This window comes from Callionymus lyra, chromosome 14 (genome assembly GCF_982586985.1).
Source record: "Callionymus lyra chromosome 14, fCalLyr1.hap1.1, whole genome shotgun sequence".
Taxonomy (NCBI): Eukaryota; Metazoa; Chordata; class Actinopteri; order Syngnathiformes; family Callionymidae; genus Callionymus; species Callionymus lyra.
This window is the reverse complement of record NC_141831.1, coordinates 22,080,471-22,100,818: the sequence shown is the minus strand read 5'-3', so window position 1 is coordinate 22,100,818 and position 20,348 is coordinate 22,080,471. Positions and strand designations below refer to the sequence as shown.

The window sequence follows — 20,348 nt, the reverse complement described above, 5'->3', positions numbered from 1 at the left end:
AATGCAGTTCTTGCACAATCATTTGACAACTTTGGGATTTTCGAAAACACAAATTTGTGTGTTTATTGATGGATGGCAGGGGGGACACCCTGGAAAGGCAGCCAGACAATAAGCATGTCAAGAAAAGTTATGTTTTCATGATAGATTAATTGATAAACAGAGGAGAGAAATCTTTTCAGGCTGTTGCTCCTTAGCTTTGGAACGATCTTCCTCTCTCTTTGCGCTTGATGGATCTACTGACTCCTTTAAGAAACATCTTAAGACGTTTTTATTTGTTCAGGCTTTTCCTTGATTTTCTGGAACTCCTGTGTTGTTCTCAGTATTATCTTGATCTTTAAAGTATGTACTTTTTTTTTAGTATTGTTTTGATTGTTTAAGCGCTTTGTGACCCTGGTCTCGAAAAGCGCTATATAAATAAATATTACTTACTTACTTACTTATACAACGATAATAACAGAAGAAAACAATCACAATTAACAATAATTTATATAATCACAAATAGCTTAATAACTTGAAACAGTCAAATGGGCCAAAAATGTTTCTCAAAATACACATTAAAATACAACGTTTAAATGACGTCAGAAGGCGTTTTTCGTATTCGTTTGCTGAGAGTTTCAATTGTAGTTGATGTAAATGTTGTTTTTTCTTTTAGATTTAAGGGATCAATAATGTTTTCAAAGGCGTGACCATGATTCACTCACATCACGTCCAAGTCTGTTCGTCATCGATCATCAGAGAGGGGCCTCGTCCAGGCCAGAGAGGTAAACAACATTTGTCATCTGTGACTCTGGCTGCAGGCTGACCACCTCACACTCCGTCTTAACCCCCAGAACAGTCCGTCGAGTCCGCGTGTGCGAGCCTGTCAGTGTGTAGTCATAACGTGTTGTGTGCGTCAGAAATATTCCTTTAATTTCCTGCAGTCCTTTTGGGATCAACGTGTCTTGAGAGCAGCCTGCTCTTTTAAGGCTCTGCTGCACTCTAGTGGTCAATTTAGAGAACTGAAGAATTAAGCGCAGCACAAAATATAGTTTCTGTTGTTCTTTTTAAATGAATTTATAGGATATTAAAGTCACTTTTTCTAATAATTTCATTTCAATAATGCATCAATTTGCTCTAAAATAATTTAATATTTCATAAATTAAAATTCAATCAAAAATGATGGACAGACTGACATTGTAGAGGTTAAGGAAACTATTCTTTACAGTATTTTGTTTTAACCCATTTAGATTATACACGGGCGAAATGTGACCCTGGAGCCATAGCAGCTCTTTGACTGCACTTATGTGGCCTTATTAAGAGTGAAAACAGGATGATTATCAGGTTTGATGCTTTTTAAAATGAGTATTCATCACTAGTGTAGTGTCTGTATCATGAATGTTGTTTAATTAAATGTCATTTATTTCCAATCATCATTTCTATGTAGGCAATTGTATTTTAACGTCTCTTATTGTATTTTAAATGTATTGTATGTTTATTTTATAAATCTCTCTCTATTTAATTTGTATTATTTAATTTTTATATTCTGTAATGCCACCACAACAAATTACAGTTGTGTTTGAAACACTGACTTCTAAATCTTATTCTAAATATAAAAATGTATAATGATTAGGAGTCTTTTTTTTTTAACCATTTTGCGAGTATTGCTTATCCCTTTTATTAAAATTGTAATATTATATTTGTCCACAGTAATTCAAACATGTATACATTCTATCTAATTTAATATTTAACTAAAAATGCATATTAATCGCATTAAGATTTAATGGCAAAATTACACTTATGGAGTCAATATTTGACAAACAAAAACATGACATTTTGTCAGTTAGTTGTCGTAGTGAATCATTGTGCGCAAATAAAAATAGACACAACAACTTTGACTGTTGGTTTCATACATATCACATCAAATGATGAAACAGACTTTGTTATCTTTTTTGTTTGCTCCGGGAGCAGAGAAGCAGAGTTTTCCTGTTGCTTCTAGTTATTTTTTTCTGAGCTTGTGGTGGACATGCTGCTCGTTTCACCTTCAGCACACGTGCAGATGAAAGGATGAAGTCTCCTGTCTGACACTGTGTCGGGGCTTCTTCTTTCCTACAAGGCACAGACCCTGACAACATGTTTTTCTCAGTTTCAAACCCTGAAAAATTCATGTAGCTTTGTGTCTCCATCTGCAGACGCGGAGCAGGATGAAAAACAGAACCTGGAGGACGTCTGCAGTCTGAAGCAAGCGGTGGATTCAAACTGAATAATGCAGTGCAGTTGTGGGGAACAAATCTCACCTCGTTTTCACTCACGAGCCGCAGAAAACACAGACAACAGACGGGTCAGTTTTCACACTGGATTTCAGCAGAGACACTTTAATTTGCCAACATCTCTCCCTTTTTAAAAAATAACATTTCAGAGCTTTATGAAGCAAACATTATTTTTCTCGAAGCAATTATAGAAAGACAAATACACAACACTTAGAAAAAAAAAAAAAATCAACAAATACATGGAGCCTTCGTCTGTTCTTGTCCGACCCTCCTGAGCAACGTTGAGGTCAAGATTTATCAACGTCGAAAGATCTTTCGGTATTTTTATTTCTAAATCTTGGCAAGTGCACGATGAGAAATAACATTGAATTATTTTTGAGCCATATAATTACAGATGCTCTTTAAATATATGACGTAAAACAACATTCGGGTGTATTAAGTTAACACAGGGATGGAATGTTTGCCAGCATTATTCATTTCAAAGGCACTGTCTCTTTCCAGTTTGCTCCTGTCGGACGTCCGTCACGCTGCTGCGACACTAACCAGCTACAGTCCTCCACATTCTAACCTGCTAAAGTCGACTAATGACACGACGGATTCACACGTTCACAGTGAACTAGCTTGCAGCCTAAAAAACAAATTCAACCACTTGCTAACAGAATTAAATAGCACAGACTAATATATTTAACAAGAATTGAAGGTTTGATTTTCCTACTGGATGACTTTGAACGACTGCAGCAGTTGATGTTGAGCACATTCATTTTTAAACGTATGTCATACGTGACATACTTCAACCCTTCAAAGAGTCGGAAACACGATAAATTGTACCGCAGGAATCATCCGGTTATGTTTAAGCTTCACTCATTATCACTGTCTTTAAGTGGACAACATAGGGGCTAATTAGCATTAGCAGCTTCTCAGTTAATTTGCCAATATTGATGAAATTAACTTTTGTTTTCAGATTTATTTTTTATTTGAAATATTTTTGTGAATGTTTTTTTTCCAACTTTTAATGATATTTAATGAAAAAGAAGTTACTTATTGTTGTGATGCTAACTAGAATTAGCCCCCAACTCTGCTAAGATCGAGTCAATTGAAATACAAATAAACTAACATAAAATCTTTTATTTAAGAAGTGTTCTTTATGAAGCTTTCTCTTATGCTATCATTCAAATTTTAGTATAATTCAATTCAAAAGAGCCTCTCACATTGCTTTCCGATCTGTTAGCGTCGGTGAAACTGTTAAAATTAGAACAACATTCAAAAACGTGGTTGTATACAATCCACCTCTTTTGACATCTTAGAGTAGCTATTTTTTGGCTGTGAAAAATTGGGTTTGTTGCTACTTTTTTAGTCACTAAAGTCAACGTACGATAGTGCAATAGGCAGCTTGACAAGCGTGAAACAGCAGAGGCAGCGGTGAACTAGGCTCACTATGGCAATGTTTGTGGAGAGAAAACAGGGAAGTGTAAGAGTTGATATCGAGTGAAAGTAAATGCAGAGTCTATGCAGTGAACATAGCAGTTAGCGGCTAATTGATACAAAAAAAGCAAAGCTAACTGATGCTACACAATCAACTCCTATTCAAGTCTGCTTCAATGATTTGTTTTGGTTGGATCTCAAAAGGTCTCAGTGTTGAGATTTGACTGTAAAAAGTTGCTTATTCTCAGTGAAGTTCACAGAAAAATCATTTTTAAAAAGTAACCACAAGGGTCCTTTTCCTGCGGCAGTGTTGATGAGCATTACAACTTCACGGAATGACTTTCTGCATTGTGGCGTCCCTCATGGGTCAATGTGAGGACCAATTATTTTCATGTCCCTGTGCTACCACTTGCAAATCCCCACGTGACCTCGGCTTTCATGAGGAATATTTTTTATCTTGTTTTGGACATTTGAAAAGTTACCTAGCCTTGAGCTCGAAATGAGGATTCATATACAATCAGAAAAACTATTTGCAACTTTGCTAGCACTCGATGCTAACACATGATGCTAATGAGTTATTGAAGTTGTAAAAATGTAAAAGTTTATCTTGAATTTAGATGTTTAGTTTAAATTGTTGACCAATTGAATAAAAAGATAACTAGAGTAGGACGCGAAGACAAATGAGGATAAACAAATGCCGTTAAGATCAATAAAAAAAAAAAGAAATGTACAAAAGTCAAACCACTTATACATCAAATTACTCTTTAAAATACATATTTCAGGAAAATATTTCAAGTCTTGAGTTAATCTTCTGAAATATTCTCAAACCAGACGAGCGAAAAGATCACGTGACTGGTCGTTACGGGAACCAACATGATGGTACACAGGAAGTGACATCAGAACGCAACAAAAGGATGGACACATGAAAAAAAAAAAAGGTTACGACGAGATACTGCATAAGATAGTGGAGCGTGTAACTTATGAAGGCAGCTATCAGTGAAGTCGAGCAACAATCGAACCGAGTGCTGGAGAATCTGAGTTTCAGTCGTGGAGAATCATCAACCGAAGTGCACGAGGAGACAATTTAGTTTTGTTTTCATGGATGTTGATTTGAGGTTTCAGTGACTGTGACCCCCCGACCCCTTCCCCCCCCCGCAAAAGAAAAAAAAAAAAAGGATCAAAAACTCGACCGGCGTCTCTTCGTCGAGGGCGTTACGCTTTACTTTCGTTGCCGTTCGCTTGGGGAGCTTCGTTAGGGACCGTCTTCACCTCCGCCGTCTCCTTCTTCACGTCGCTCTCTCCTTTCGTGATATCATCCTTCACAGGTTTCCCGCTGCACGGACAAACAGGACGAGAAGAAGAAGAAGAAGAAGAAGAAGAAAAAAAGGACATTATGTTAGCGGCAAATCCCTCAGTCTCTGCGGCGGCTAAAACGTCTGCTTCTGAGCTGGCTTTTGTGTTACAGTTCAAAAGAAAAAAGGAGACAAAATGAGGGTGAAAAACATGCAAGATGCTTTGAGGGAATTTGTTTTCCCAGCTGGAACTGAATGCATTTCACACATAATGGGATCAAGACTAGTATCCGAGCGGTGCAGCAACTAAGAGTACATGGATGTCACTGCTATTTTTCTACCAACAATGAATGCTGATGCGGAATGAGACAGTCGGTACAGTAGGAACAATGCCGGTGGAGTCCAAACACTGAGGCAGAACCGACGCACACACCCGACACGCAAGAGGATTACATGCTGTCTGAACCAGGGCCTGGACACAAAAGCACAAACTTTGCACTTTCACGTCCAACTGGAAAAAAAAACAAAACCCCAACAGTTTAAAACATCCTCCTGTCGTGTCACACGGAATCTTCTCCTCCTCTCTGCAACAGCTCGGAAAGTTGAAATCAATATACACCCCCCACCCCAAAAAAAAAACTGCAGACACTTTCTCTTTCTCTCCGCGGGATTAACCAAATTAGGCCATCCTCAATAAGTACATCCAACTCCCACGACCCCTGACTGAAATTGCTTTTCCTGATTCAACTGAAGTGATTTTAAGAAACTTTTGTACTTAAAATAACTTTAACATTGTTAGCTTCAATGGGGGGTGAAATTTAAACCTTCAACAGGATCTCCAAGGACGACACGTCGCTCTCCCGTGCTAAAGTAATAGAATCTTTCTTATCTCAGCACTTCTGGTGGCATCCCTCGCTCTCAGGAGAAAAATCCCACCAGATGATTTCAGTCGAACGTTTTCAAAGGCTGCTTAAATGACAACGACATCTGCAGCTCAATATTATTGTTATTAGTGATGGTCTGATGAAGCTTCATGAAGCAGTGTCAGTATTTTTAGAGTCCACTAGATGGCGGTCTCTTCACTACTTTCCTTTGTTTTGAACAACTGTTCTAATGAAACATCACATCATTTTTAAACTGATGGCGCCACCTACCGACCTCTGAACAACATGACACTGCTTCATGAAGCTTCATTAGTTTTAGGTGTCAAAACAAACAGCTGATTGAACAACATGTACACCTATATATTTATATATATTTCTGACGCCACATTAATGATTCATCAACAGATTTCTCTCTCTCTATTCCTTCCACTGAGTCTTGGTCTGCTTGTGGTTTCTGCCTGTTATTCTCCTTTCTTATATGGTGTTATTTAAACTATAAAAAGTTATTTAACTCCGAAAACTCTGTTATGATTTGACACTTTAAATAATAACACATTTAAAATTGAATTGAACACGGAAAATAAATCAACCATATTTATCAAACAACTACACCAAAAAATCTTGCTTCCAGTCATTGTTTCCCCTTCAGCTGCTGAGAGTTTTTAACATGTTCCTCTATGCAAGGGAGTGTGAACCTACATCCCTTGTGAACATAAAGTGACACCACTTGACTTGATGCTTCTCGAAACTTCTTTGAAACTCAACAGCTATATCCTCCTTCAGAAGTGTCATTAAAGATATCAAGTCAAGGCACCATTAGAAGCAAAGCAAGCGTCTTATATGGAGGTATTTTGATCACTGATCGTACCAGGAGAGATCAACAACACCGACGGATGACAGATGCAGGTCTGGTGAGAAGGATGTAGGGCGGGTCGGTGACTCGATTTAGTGAGGAGACAAACAAGGTGGAAGGTGGAAGTGGAGCGGTGACAGTGACGCGCTGGTGACACCCCAAAATCTACCTTTTGCATCAAAGAAAAGCAAGGTTTTTAAAATTGAAAATCTCACGTCGAAACTTAAAACCGCAATTTATTTTAAACTAAAATATTTGAACACAGTTGATACCGTGAACTAAGAATTTGTTTTAATTCTTCTGCCTATTATATGTACTAGACATTTTTAATTTTATACATTTAATTTATATAATTATATAAATAGTTATTAATTTGTAATGATATCTGAGTATGAGCCTGAGTAATGTTTTCCATTAGTTTTATTTTTAAATCCAATTATTATTTTGTATTTTCTAGTAGTATGGAAGTAGGATTAATTTGAATTTATCCAAAATGTCCAAATATTTAATAAACTAAAATGTTTAATTATATGAATAATTATGATTGGAGCTTCACCTGCTTTCTCAGATGTTATTTGGATATACACCTGACCCTAACCCTAACCCTAGTAGATGTTTTTTGGATAGACACCTGCAGAGTACTTTAGAAAATAACCTGTATTTATCGTAATTATGTGAATAATTATGTGTAATTATGTGTATAATTATGTGTAATTATGTGTAAATAATGTGTATGATTGAATACAAGAGATATTTTATATCTCTTTAAATTAAAGAATATAAGGGTAAAGAAAAGTATATATATATATATTTTAAAATCATTATTTATGACTATATTTGTTTCATAATTATTATTTATTGCTCAATAAACACAGGTAATAAGGTCTTTGCATGGCTGACAGGTCATCAATCATGTGTCGATGATGGGATGTCACCAGGGCGGAGGAGACAGTGTGAGTGACAAATGAAGTGTTCATACTCAGTTGGGGCTGGTGTGGTGGTCTCTGTGCTCGGGGCCTGAGGTGCTCCTCCTTTCGCTCCTTCTACCTGCGACTCCTGAACTCGGGGAGTGTTTGGGGCTTTGGTCGAGTCACTCTGTGACTCAGCGGGGACTGAGGGATTGGAGGGTTTACCGGTCGAGGGTGCGACTCCCGGGGCGTCGCTTAGGTCGACCAGGTTTCCGACGTCAGGCGGGGGGTTAGCTTTGGGGCTGTTTTTAGGAGAGGACTTCCCCGGGGTGGCTTTGGTGGAGCTGGAGGTAGTTTTGGGGTTGCTCTCGCTAGGTGCGATCGAGTTAGTTTCGGGGAGCGTGTTTACCACGGCGGAGGGGGGGTCGGCGACCGCAGGCCTGTTTAGTGGGAGGAGCCGGAGGGCAAAGAAAAAAAGTGAGGGAGATGTCAGGAGAAAAACGAAGTGAAGGTGAGAGTGAGATCTATGAGCTGGAAACATAAAATCTAAAAAAGTCAACATGTTAGCAAAACGGTTGAGAGGGACAAGGATAGGGTAGAGCGCCCCCTGTTTGCTGATTAACATTGTATATGTCGGTCAAAAATAGATTTCACCTCAACAATTGATCAGTTTAGTACACATTATTATGAAGAAACTTACTCAGGGTCTGTCAGTGGTGTGGTCTCGTTGGGCTCAGTAGGAGCCACTCCTTGATTCGGGGTTTGTGCTTCATCAGCTTTCACCTCCACGATCGGCTCCTTTGACTCGTCTTTCCTATAAAAGTCAAATCAGAACATTTGTCACACTCAAGTGTTCTACATTACAAAAGTCAAACAACATTTCCATTCGTTGCGCCGGTGATCGTTCGATACTGTTTCATGAAACAGTAGCTTCAATTTCATCTTAAACATTAATTCTACAGTACTATTATAGTACTAATGGGCTAATGAAGCTTCATGAAGCAGTGTCATGTTGTTTGGAGGTCACTAGGTGGCGCCATCAGTTTAAAAATGATGTGATGTTTCGTTAGAACAGTTCAAACCAATGGAAAATAGAGCCATATAATGGGCTCTTCAAATAATGACACTGCTTCATCAGACCACCCTTACTAATAAGGTATCATGATAGTGTCTTTATTTTGAAGGGCCACTAGATGGCGCTCTTAGTTTGAAAACGATGCCAATGTGTCATTGAATTAGTAGAGAGAGTACCATCTAGTCGCCAAATTAAGGATAATGTTTCATGAAACCTCATTAGGTAACCACTGTCGGTCCTTTAAGCAGTCAAACATTAGCTTTAGCATATAGCATCACTGTGCCACATTAAGTCTATCTTTTCACACCTGATGCCGCCGCCAGCCAACCATCAAGTTAAATGTCTTGCTCACGGGCACAACAAAAGAACTTTAGCTGGAGCTAGGATTAAACCGGCAACTCCTTTAGGTCACAAGCTAACCAATTTACCATCTAAGCTCTTTAATCCTCTACTTTTTGAATAACTTGCTTTAATTGTAAAGTTTCCTGATTAAATGTGGACATCTTAAAGTAGTTAGCGGGGCCTGATTTGGCCCCCGAGCCTCAAGTGTGACGCATGTTTTACCGCTCAACCGGGTCGCTGGTGCCTCAAGCTAATCCCAGCTACTGGTCGACCATTCAAGTGTATCTTTTGCGCCAAGACAATAGCTAATGAAGCTGTGTATGTTTGTAGTGTGGGAGGAAACTGGAGTAACCATTGTAATCATAGCAATATGATATTCTTATCTGACACCTGCAGGCTCTGATTTACCGTCTTCTTTTCTCCCCGCAGCCTCCTCTTGTTGTCATCGCCCACTGATTTTACTGAGCTTGAAAGTGAGTGCTTACAGCAAATGACATTGTGGCCGACATGCCAAATATCCACATTCCCTCCCAATAAATCCCTCTCGCGGCAGCTATCGACTTGAAATATGTGTTCACACCGCTGACATTCAGAGCTGAGAGGATGTAAATATAGAGAAGTGGCTGAAAGAGGGGCTGAGGGGATGAACAGCAACGCAAACGTGTCACTGTTGACGCCAAATAACACCTGTGTTTGTGCCTGCTGTGACAAGAATCTAGAGATCGTTCCAGCGGCAACCTTGAAATCAATCATCCTCATCCAGCTATACAAGTGTGAGGAGAGAATTCACCGACACGTCTGGAGGAAGCAGACGTCCCTGATCTTCGAACATCAGCCAGACTTAACCAGGTAAGTTGATCTCAACCAATCAGAAAATACATTTATTTTTGACATATTTTCTTTTTCTCCTAGTGTTTTCAAACACCATCCAAATTGGGATTAAACTACAATTATAGTCATATTTATGAGGGATACGACCATTGATTTGAACTTTGAGCGTTGCAGTGCTTTATGGTGGTAATGAAGCTTCATGAAGCAGTGTCATTATTTTCAGAGTCCACTAGATGGCGGTCTCTGCACTATTTTCTAGTGATGGTCTGATGAAGATTCATGAAGCAGTGTCAATTATTTAGAGATCACTAGATGGAGGTCCTTTGTTTTGAAAAACTGTTCCAATGAAAAAACACATAATTTTTAAACTGATGGCGCCCCCTACTGACCTTTAAACAACATGACATTGCTTCATGAAGCTTCACCAGACAATCACTAGAAAATAGTGCAGAGACTGCCATCTAGTGGTCTCTAAAATAATTGACACTGCTTCATGAATCTTCATCAGACAATCACTAGAAAATAGTGCAGAGACCGCCATCTAGTGGTCTCTAAAATAATTGACACTGCTTCATGAATCTTCATCAGACAATCACTAGAAAATAGTGCAGAGACCGCCATCTAGTGGTCTCTGAAAATAATGACATTGCTTAATGAAGCTTCATCAGACAATCACTAGAAAATAGTGCAGAGACCGCCATCTAGTGTTCTCTGAAAATAATTGACACTGCTTCATGAATCTTCATCAGACAATCACTAGAAAATAGTGCAGAGACCGCCATCTAGTGGTCTCTGAAAATAATTGACACTGCTTTATGAATCTTCATCAGACAATCACTAGAAAATAGTACAGAGACCGCCATCTAGTAGTCTCTGAAAATAATGACACTGCTTCATGAAGCTTCATCAGACAATCACTAGAAAATAGTGCAGAGACCGCCATCTAGTGTTCTCTGAAAATAATTGACACTGCTTCATGAATCTTCATCAGACCATCACTAGAAAATAGTGCAGAGACCGCCATCTAGTGGTCTCTGAAAATAATTGACACTGCTTCATGAAACTTCATCAGACCATCACTAGAAAATAGTGCAGAGACCGCCATCTAGTAGTCTCTGAAAATAATGACACTGCTTCATGACGCTTCATCAAATCATCACTAGTAAAAAATGGATTTTGGCCCCTTGTATGATTGAGTTTGATCCCCAGGCTCTAAATGATGCTTCTGAAAATAGTCTAAAAGTCAATTAATAGTGGTAGCTGCTAAAACATGTTCGATTAATATTATTAACACGGTAAAGAAACAAAATAATTCGGCCCCCACTCACGAGAAAGCGGCCTTGCCCTCTTCCACGTCCTTGTTCTTGGCCCCCGGGCCGGCTTTCCCGCAGAAGTTGACGGCGATGCACATGAGGAGGCCACACTTGTTGAGGAAGTAGCAGGTGACGTCGATGCCCACCAGCAGCATGAAGAACACCACGATGAGGATCCCCACGATGGCGCCGGTGTTCATGCCTGAGCCCCCTGGCACCAGGAGAAAAAAAGACACGGACAAGCAAAGCAGGCGAGAAAGAGAGAGGGACGGGGGGAGGAGGGGGGTGTCACGTGAAGAAACCGGGAGAGAAAGTTGGAAAAAAAGGAGGGAGAGAAAGCAATGAGGGCGACTGTGAAAGTAAAACACGCTTTTGATTCTCACTTGAAGTCACCAGAGACGGAATCATTTCCTCTGTAATTTAAAAGAAGTGAAGCACAAAGGGAAATATTTCACACACTTGAAAATGACATCAATTATTTTCTCGTATTTCCTGAAGGTCCGATTGAATCACACGTCTGATCCAAAAGCTTATTCTGGGTTCTGTCCAACACAACATGGAGGGGAAAAAAAAAAAGCTTTTTGTAAAACTAAAGAAATTGAATTGCTGTTTAAATGTGAAACCTGCTAGAAAAAAACTAAATTCTTTATCAAATGGGCAGAAGAGAAATGTTATGTGTTTATTATTAATATATTCTTAACATAAACATTTGTATTTTGACAAAATAATGTCCAATAAGCATTAGCAAGTCAAGCATTTTTGACCATGGTACAGTCATCATGCTACAAAACATCAGTTTGTGAGAGCCTTATGGAAATGCAATAACACAACAAAATAATAATTATAATAATTACAATATTATTTTATATAAATGGATTGTGAGAAACATAAATCTCTTGTGCAAGAATGCTTGACACACATATTAAACATGGGTAATAACAACAATAGAATAAATAGAAAATACTAAAAACGTAATAATAATAATAATAATAATATTTACAGCTATTCTTTTATATAAATGGATTGTAAGACACATACATCTTTCATTGATGAAAGAATGATTGACACACACATATTTTTTTGACTTAATATATTAAAGTTTTTAACATTCTTAAATAAATGTATTATTGTTTTGTGCGAGGCAACCATTATTGCTTCAAGATTAATGTGTCTCACAATAATTTATATAAAAGAATAACTACTCACATATAATGTAGAGCCTTCATGTCACTGACTCACGCCTCAGAAACTCTAATCAAGTTTTATTAAAAAGTACCAGAGCGGGCTCATGGAACAAAGGAACACAGAATTATATCAAGTGTGATCAGCCGTCACTTCTTCTGTGTTACCCTTTCTCTTTATGCACAGGTCGTGACACCTTTTAGCAGTAAGTGACGTGTGCACGTCCGGGGTCATGAGCCGCAAGACGTTTGGAAGTCGTCTATTCAAGCCTTCCACTTAATTGCATTTCATTCACAAAGTACTTCCAGATATGGATAAAAGCAGAAATGAGAAGGAACGAAAGGAAAGGTGACTGATTACATCGGAAAAAAAAAGATTCTGTGGTTCAAAAGGTTTTAAGATGTATTGAAAAGAGAAAAAAAGTTTGTTGAGATGAAGTTTCAACTTTAAAAACCTCTTACTTTTAATGACGACAACATTATGGAGATAAACGATCAATCCGGACTGATATTACTCTGAACTATCTTGTGTTAATGAGGATTTATGAACGTACTTATTCAGCCTATTCTGCATCTTAACCATTCGTGAATGAATGAGTGTTTATTATAGTAGTAGAAATAATCTAAAGGTTGACTTTTTCAATTCAATTCTTCATAATCAATAAGCTGCAAACCATGTAAACCAAAATATATACATATAGTATATTATATACTACCCCCACCACCATTTCTTTAGTGAGTGCACTTATAGACAATGTATCGTTATTTTTGTTATTATCATATTTTATTATTATTTTATATTCCTCTTTTTTTAGAATGTTTTATTAATTTTATTATATTTATTGTAATGTTTAATATGTGTATAATATGAGTGTCTCAACTGCTGTCCAATTTTCACTAATGGGGTACGAATAAAGCTACATCTATCAATCTATGGTTCACTTTATCCTCCCTCTGCCTTTTCTCTATCCTTCCCCCGGTCACAGCAGGAGGCCGTCAACACTAAAGTCTGGTTCTGATCAAGGTTTCTGCCTTCTAACAGGAGGTTTTTACGCACTGTGATTCACTCACTGTAGACTCGCTGGGATGTGTTTTTCTTTTCTCCCATATAGTCTTACTTAAACTGCAAATTGTCTTGAGATAACTTTGTCATGATTTTAAAATGTAAATACAATTGAATTGATTTGTAAAGTATACAGATGCTAGTGTTTAACATAAGCCTATGAACATGGTTTATAGATGTAAAAAGTTGTTTAGTTTTCCGATAACAGTAAAGAAGAGATCATTAAAAAATATATTGAGCCTTCAAGAATAAAAAATAGTCGCAAAAATTTCCCAATACTCTCTTGGATAACACATTAACTGAGATGTGTTTACAATACTTGAGGTGTCCTCGTAAGACGTGGATGTCGCAGCTGCTTCCTGAAGGTCTATAAACCGGTTTATAGTTGCTCTGTATTCTGAGACAAAGTCAAACTTCCGTCAGCTCCCACAGAAGGCAGCGAGATAAATGATCTGAACTGTGACTCGCACACAGTAGCTCCGGATCAACATAATAGGTCACCTTTAATTCCCACTGATGGCTGTGATGAGAATGGCGAGAGCGTGCGGCTCCGTCCTGGCTATAGGTGGTGACAGCGCTCCAGACAACACCGCTCTCCCGCCACGCTCATCACCTCATTTGCATTTTAACAGGAACAATAAATCATGTGCAACGCTTTCAGAGCCGAGAGAGAGCTTTTTGTACGGCGTCGAGAGAGGAAGTGTAAATCTGCGTCTCACGAGGCGGACATACATTAATATTCCGCGTCCGGTCCAGCAAAAAAAATACTGGTGACAGTGAAGTGACTAACAATCCCACTGACATGTTGTTATACCGTCATAAGTTCCACACGACTGGCGTCTGTTGTTTGCATCGACACGTGTTTGTTTCTTAATCCACATGCTGTTTACGAGTGACTTCAACGAGAGCGAACAAGTGTTGGATCTCAACGTGTAGTGAACACCGTCGCTGAGATAAAATGCTCAGGAGTGTTTGTCGGCTTTTTGAACGCGAGGATTCACAACAAGTGTGTCGACGACACCATGGGAGAGTGAGATGAGTAACAACTTGTAGCAGCGACTGTCTCTGCTCTCAGCCGGTTACAACCATAACATAAGGTTCATTAGTCCTTGTGTTCTCTCAGGGTCAGGATGACCCGATATACACGGATACAACAAACACATTTGTTTTCGGGGGCCTTTGGGTCAACTTGGCCTTAAGATTACACAAGGGTTAATATGATGGAAAAACAGTTTAAACTGGAATTTATAACGTCTACATCGGTGGGCAATGCAATTTTGTCAGGGGCCACATTATATTTTGTGATTTTGTAAGGGGCCGTCAATTCAAAAAAAGAGCAAAAAAACAAAATGTGATGGATGTAAAAAAAACAGCAAGTAATTAGGGATATAAATATAAAAAAATCAACATAAAATAAACCATTATATACAGATTAAATATGTCTTAAAGCTTACAAAATATTCTAAAGTTTTTTATATTTATTAAAAGTATTTTGAGGGGCAAGGACTATTTGAAAAAAGGGAAAAAAAATGTCTTAAACAAAGAAGTTCGATTTAGAGTTTATACAATAATAAATAAATAAGAACTGTGTTAACTGTTGTCTACATGTTCTACGCAGACCTAAATATTCTAAAAAATACAATTTAAATTTATTTTCATTCATAGATAACTATGGACTAAATATTTTAACGTGATTTAAATATACTTTATATATTTTCTTTATATTTATTTAGGAGATACTGCAAGATGTCAAAATAAAAAGATCTCTTGCAAATGTAAACATGATGACCAGATGAACAAAGCTAATTGGCTGCTTGTGGCCTCGGGTCTGGTCTGTAGTAGTTTAAAACTAAATTAAATGTAATACTTTAAATAATAAAGAAAGAAATCCGAGCAGCCTCAGGATGAACCCCATAACGTAAAGCAACAGGTGAATCTTTTAGAGCCTCCAGACTCAACAAGTGAAAGCGTCTCGTGAAAGTTATGATGCTGCTTGACTCTTCTGTACACTCGCCGTTGCATCAGCGGCCCGAGGACGTGTCAGATCATCCGGGCTCACGGGTGGAACTACCCAAGACAAAGGGTCTGTGACATCATTTTGTCCACCAGAACATGAAGTAGAACCGCAGTTCCCTGTGGAGCCCGATGAACTCTGAGAGTGTCACGATCCATATCGTCCTCGGGGCGAGCGAGGGAGAACGTCTTGCTTCGGAGCTGCGTCATTCATTATTTAAGATCGTGTGATATATTCACGACCTTTTGATTTCGGCATTTCCTCCCAGGAACTGTTGGTCAGAAGCCTTCAGCGAGAGGACTCCGAGAGAACTCTGTTAATCTCCCACAGGGTCACAGACGCAGTACAAAGTCGAACTAGATTCTTCAACACACTGAACAAACAAGTTATTTATAAATGTATATAAGTTTCAAACTTATTTCTTATGCACATGTGTGAGAATTAAATTATATTTTCTGCACTCGATTGATATTCCTAGCAGCGTATCAAAGCTTATAGACATCATTTTGAGACTCATTACTTTTGTTCAATTATTTTTCAAATCAGTTTCGGCTTTACTCTTTTTCTTCTGCTTCATTTTCTCTTTACTTTGATCGTATGTAGTCGTTTTCTTTAATGGGCTTTTAAGTAAACCAGTGAGACAGATATGACTGCACAGTAAGTTTAAAAAAAAAAGGTGTAAATTAAAGATGCGTCGAGCTGAGACTCTTGTGGCTCTTAACACCTTCTCTTCATGAATAGATAATAAACATAAATAAATCAAGGGGTCGTCATTCAATTAAACATCAAAACGTAACATTAAATTCACTGGCGCTTTCAAGAGCATTAAAAGAAATGTAGTAGTTTGCTTGACGATGTTGAGCCACAGATATATGAAAATAATTTCTTTAAAATTAGATTTTTATTGCTTAAAAAATGCTACTTGTTTGGATTTTTTCTTACCTATTATACAAGAAAAAAATTTAATCAATTTATTTGATTAAATAGCTCAATTTATTTCCCTTTAAACGTTCCACTGGAGCTACAAATTCAATTTCATTGTCTATTGTGGTCCAGCCACAGTGTGGCGCTAAATCCTCATCAACACAATCCTGAAATCCTGGTTTATTTGGGCGGAAAATAGCTGTTTGACTCATACATCTTCTCGGGAGTCGACAGAACCCAAATAAAAACGATTGTTTTAAACATTCCGCGTTGGGAAGCATTTAGCTCGACGCTGATGAGGAACAATAAAAGGAGGCTCCTTCATTACGGAGAAGACGTCGGCGAACAACTGCTGGGGACAAAACAAATGACTGAGAGGATCTCAGGAGTGTTGTAAGCTGTGATTATCCCTGTGACTGAACTTTAGATGAGATTACACTGATGAGGTGTCAGAGATGAGACTAGTCAGAAATGAACAAAATGTTCCGACTCGTTCCTCGAACTTGTCACGAGTCAAAGCAACCGACGAGCTTTTTTTAACACGTTTTTGTGCGACGAGTTCAAGATAAACATGCGATACGACCAATTATATGGAAGAGCAGCAACTGGTAGTTTCTGTTCATCTAAATGTTTCCCATAATTCCCATCCGTGCCGACATTGCTGAGCGTTTACGTCTGGTAGTCCTCAAAAGATTGCATCCGGGCTTCAAAGTGGATTCTTCACAAGGTGTTTTTTTTTAAAGAAGCTCTTCAGGGTGAACGCTTTCTCAAAATAATCCAGCAACTTTAATACATCCGCTTTCCTGCTTATCTGAAGCGAAGAGGCTCAAACACATTCCAGGTTCCTGTCGTCACTTCATCAGCCGGGGAGGGTGGCGGCTCTACTCCACGCCTCTGCTGGACGTCTCAGCTTCTTTTTGCTCTACATAAGCGAGTTAACTGATCTTTTTTTTTTTTTTTAATATTAAGAAACTGTTGATCTGATAAAGACCATGATGTTATGTAACCTGATCCTCTCATCATCCCACACGTCAAGATTCTGGAGAGAACTTCATAGATTCTGCAGATAAGCTTTTGGTTTCTCAGTTGCTTCATAATCAGCTACATTTTGTTGACACATGAAGATTTTTCATTGGAAATATTGGAAACGTTAAGATTTACGATTGTTGTTTTCGGAGCCAATTATCATAAAAGATTCACTGTTAACATACTTAAAACTAGTAATGAAGCTTCATGAAGCAGTTCATTACTTTCAGAGTCCACTAGATGGCGGTCTCTGCACTATTTTCCTTTGTTTTGTTCTAATGAAACAATCCTTTTTTAAACTGATGGCGCCACCTACTGACCTCTAAACAACATGACACTGCTTCATGAAGCTTAATTAACCCACAACTGCCAGCTCCTCCTAAAGTTATCCATCGCTCGATCTATTGCTCTATTTATAATGTCTTTTCCTTGTCGCCCTTGAGAAGAGTGAGACAAAAAAATGTCCTCATTTTTTTTTCTTCATTTTAAAGTTCAAATTTTGTTCTTCGACCCTAGTTTTGAGTGTCAAACTTAAAGCCCAAGAATCAAAGGAAATTATTGTTACTGTCGATATTGTGACCTTTAAAGATGGTTTAAGATCAGATAAGGAAGCTGTATTTTATGAGTCAAGGACTTCCAAGTTGAGGGAAAGCTTTTTGATGTGAGAACAAACACAGAGATAACTTTGATGGATTAAACCTTGACAACATCACGGTCAGACTCACGCTTACTGCCTTAGACAGTTCGGTCAATACTAGTGATGTTCTGATGAAGCAGTGTCATTATTTTCAGAGTCCACTAGATGGCGGTCTCTGCACTATTTTATTTTGTTTTGAACAACTATTCTAAAGAAACATCACATCCTTTTTAAACTGATGGCGCCACCTACTGACCTCTAAACAACATGACACTGTTTCATGAAGCTTCGTCAGCACATCACTAGTAAATACAATATTTTTGTCCCATGACTAAAATTGTGGAAAGATTTTGGCAGGTTGTATGAGTTCAATTCAAGTTTGATTGCTCCACTTTTCAAATTTAAACTTTAAAGTTCAATTAAGTAAACTTTGTCCACAATATTTAAATAAATTATATAATATTCAGTCTTCTAATTCAATGTGAATACCTGAATAAACTACTTTCTGAGATGAGATGCAATATTTTAATGCATAAGAACTTTAAAATGATGGCTTTTATGCTTTGTCATTGTTACAAGTATCTTGTCATTTGTGTTTTTCGTCCAGTGTGTCATCGCGATCATCGCACAAACAGATAAACGTCACACTTCACCAGTCACTACAAAAAGTTCCACACAACCGTGTCTCTGTTCCTGCTTCATGACGACATTCTTTTTTTTTGTGAAAGAAAAAGAAACCATTTATTTCAACCCTACAATGGTTACATGGAAATACACATATATATATATATAGATATATATAATTACAAAAAAAGAATATCACATTATTGAAAATGAGTTTTATGTTATACAGCTGCTGCAGTGAACTTGTTTAGACAATTCTCTGCCTTCATGTAAAAAGAGAACATCAGTGGTTGTTGCTCAGCTGACTTCTTGTATTTCAATCTGAAAAGAGTTTGTACACGTTTTCACAAAACATGATTAGTTGTTTTTTTTTCTTCCCTTCACCTCTCTTTCTTTCCTCGCACACGTAATGAGACTACCGTGAAGTAAGAAAGACTATTCCCTACATTCTTCCTTGTGCATTTTCTCTGACAGCATTTCAAGCTTGTTTCCAAAAAAACCAACAGAAAGTAGGCACAACATGTGTAACTGTCCACCCTTTTTTTTTTAACACATTCATAATGACTGAGGAGCGTCACGGCAGCTGCATAGCGTTCATGGATACCGGATCATGCCTCGTGTCAGCCTCATGCAGTGCTCATGCTGTGATGTCACCAGACACGGGTCAAATAAATCCTTCTTTTTACTGGTATTTTGGGCCAAAAAACTGTGAGATAATCGTCTTTTTTTCTTGACTTGTTAAGGCATTATGAATGTGTTATTAACCGCATCCCTTAGATATCGCCGCCCCCCCCCCCAACATTTTCGTTCACCTTCGTTTTCTCATGACAAAAAAGTAAAATAAATGAGATTATCCCCCCCGGATGATGCATGTGAGCACCCTGTAACAACATCATGATCCCATGTCTTGACACATGAATTTATTTTTAGCTTGTGTGTGGCTGCACAAGGGTCGGACAAAAAGGCATCCGCAGCAGAGGAGTCGCGCCCCGAGATTTTTTTTTTTTTTTTTAAAGGCTCAGACTGTCCTTTCTGCTTCGCTGGAGTCAGTTTATGAGAGCCAGAGTGCAGTCAGCGTGGACGCCAGCACCGCAGCCAGACTGTACGTCACACATCCACAACCCAGGGTGGCTGGGGTTAATAACAACCCGCACAGATCGGTTTTAACGCCACAAAAACACACAGAGAAATCAAACAGAGAGAGAGGAAGTTTTGTGGTCATGGGAATGTCATGGTCCGGAAGGTGCCCACAAAGATCACACATGGAACGAAGACAAAGAAAAAAAAGGAGGGAAAAGAGAGGGGGGAAGAGAGATAGAAAAAACTGGTCAGAAAAATACAGAAACACCAGTCGGTAGCTTGTTAGTGGCTGAAGTGAGGGGTAATCAAAAAAAGGAAGTCGGAGGATTTAACATGAAAGGGATTCAAAGCAGCGGTGGAGATGACGGAGGGATCAGGCGGTGAGGAGTGAAAGTAATGAGGGATGACAACATGAAGGGAAAAGTTTCAAACTGTCTGACGATTTTTTTCAGGGCGATTTTTTTTTTTTTTTTGGTATCAAACCTGGATGCAGGGGAAACAGAATCAGGATGGAATCTCTCTTTTCATCACGACCGGAGGTGCGACCTGTTCTCGGGGTCAGCGCCGGGGTCGTGGCGGATAAAAGAGAGTCGCTCATCGCCAAATTTCAAAACAGTCGCCAGGACCCATGAT

The 20,348-nt window shown here is 38.5% G+C and overlaps 1 protein-coding gene across 5 annotated transcripts in view; it reads right to left on the bottom strand.

Moving 5' to 3' along the window:
• Positions 1 to 2,318: 2,318 nt before the first annotated feature.
• The window catches only part of LOC148066454 (neural cell adhesion molecule 1-like), a 194,986-nt gene continuing 176,956 nt past the window's right edge, over positions 2,319 to 20,348 (bottom strand). For 2 of the 5 annotated variants that reach the window (XM_087807120.1, XM_087807121.1), the window contains 4 exons: positions 11,182 to 11,377; positions 8,306 to 8,419; positions 7,677 to 8,045; positions 2,319 to 5,001 (listed from right to left, as the gene is read on the bottom strand). In XM_087807120.1, coding sequence (XP_087663246.1) covers positions 4,881 to 5,001; positions 7,677 to 8,045; positions 8,306 to 8,419; positions 11,182 to 11,377 — 800 coding nt within the window. In that variant the 3' untranslated portion in view covers positions 2,319 to 4,880. Of the gene's footprint in view, positions 5,002 to 7,676; positions 8,046 to 8,305; positions 8,420 to 11,181; positions 11,378 to 19,658; positions 19,767 to 20,348 lie in introns of those variants that run through there. The other 3 variants (XM_087807122.1, XM_087807124.1, XM_087807123.1) reach the window with 2 other exon arrangements.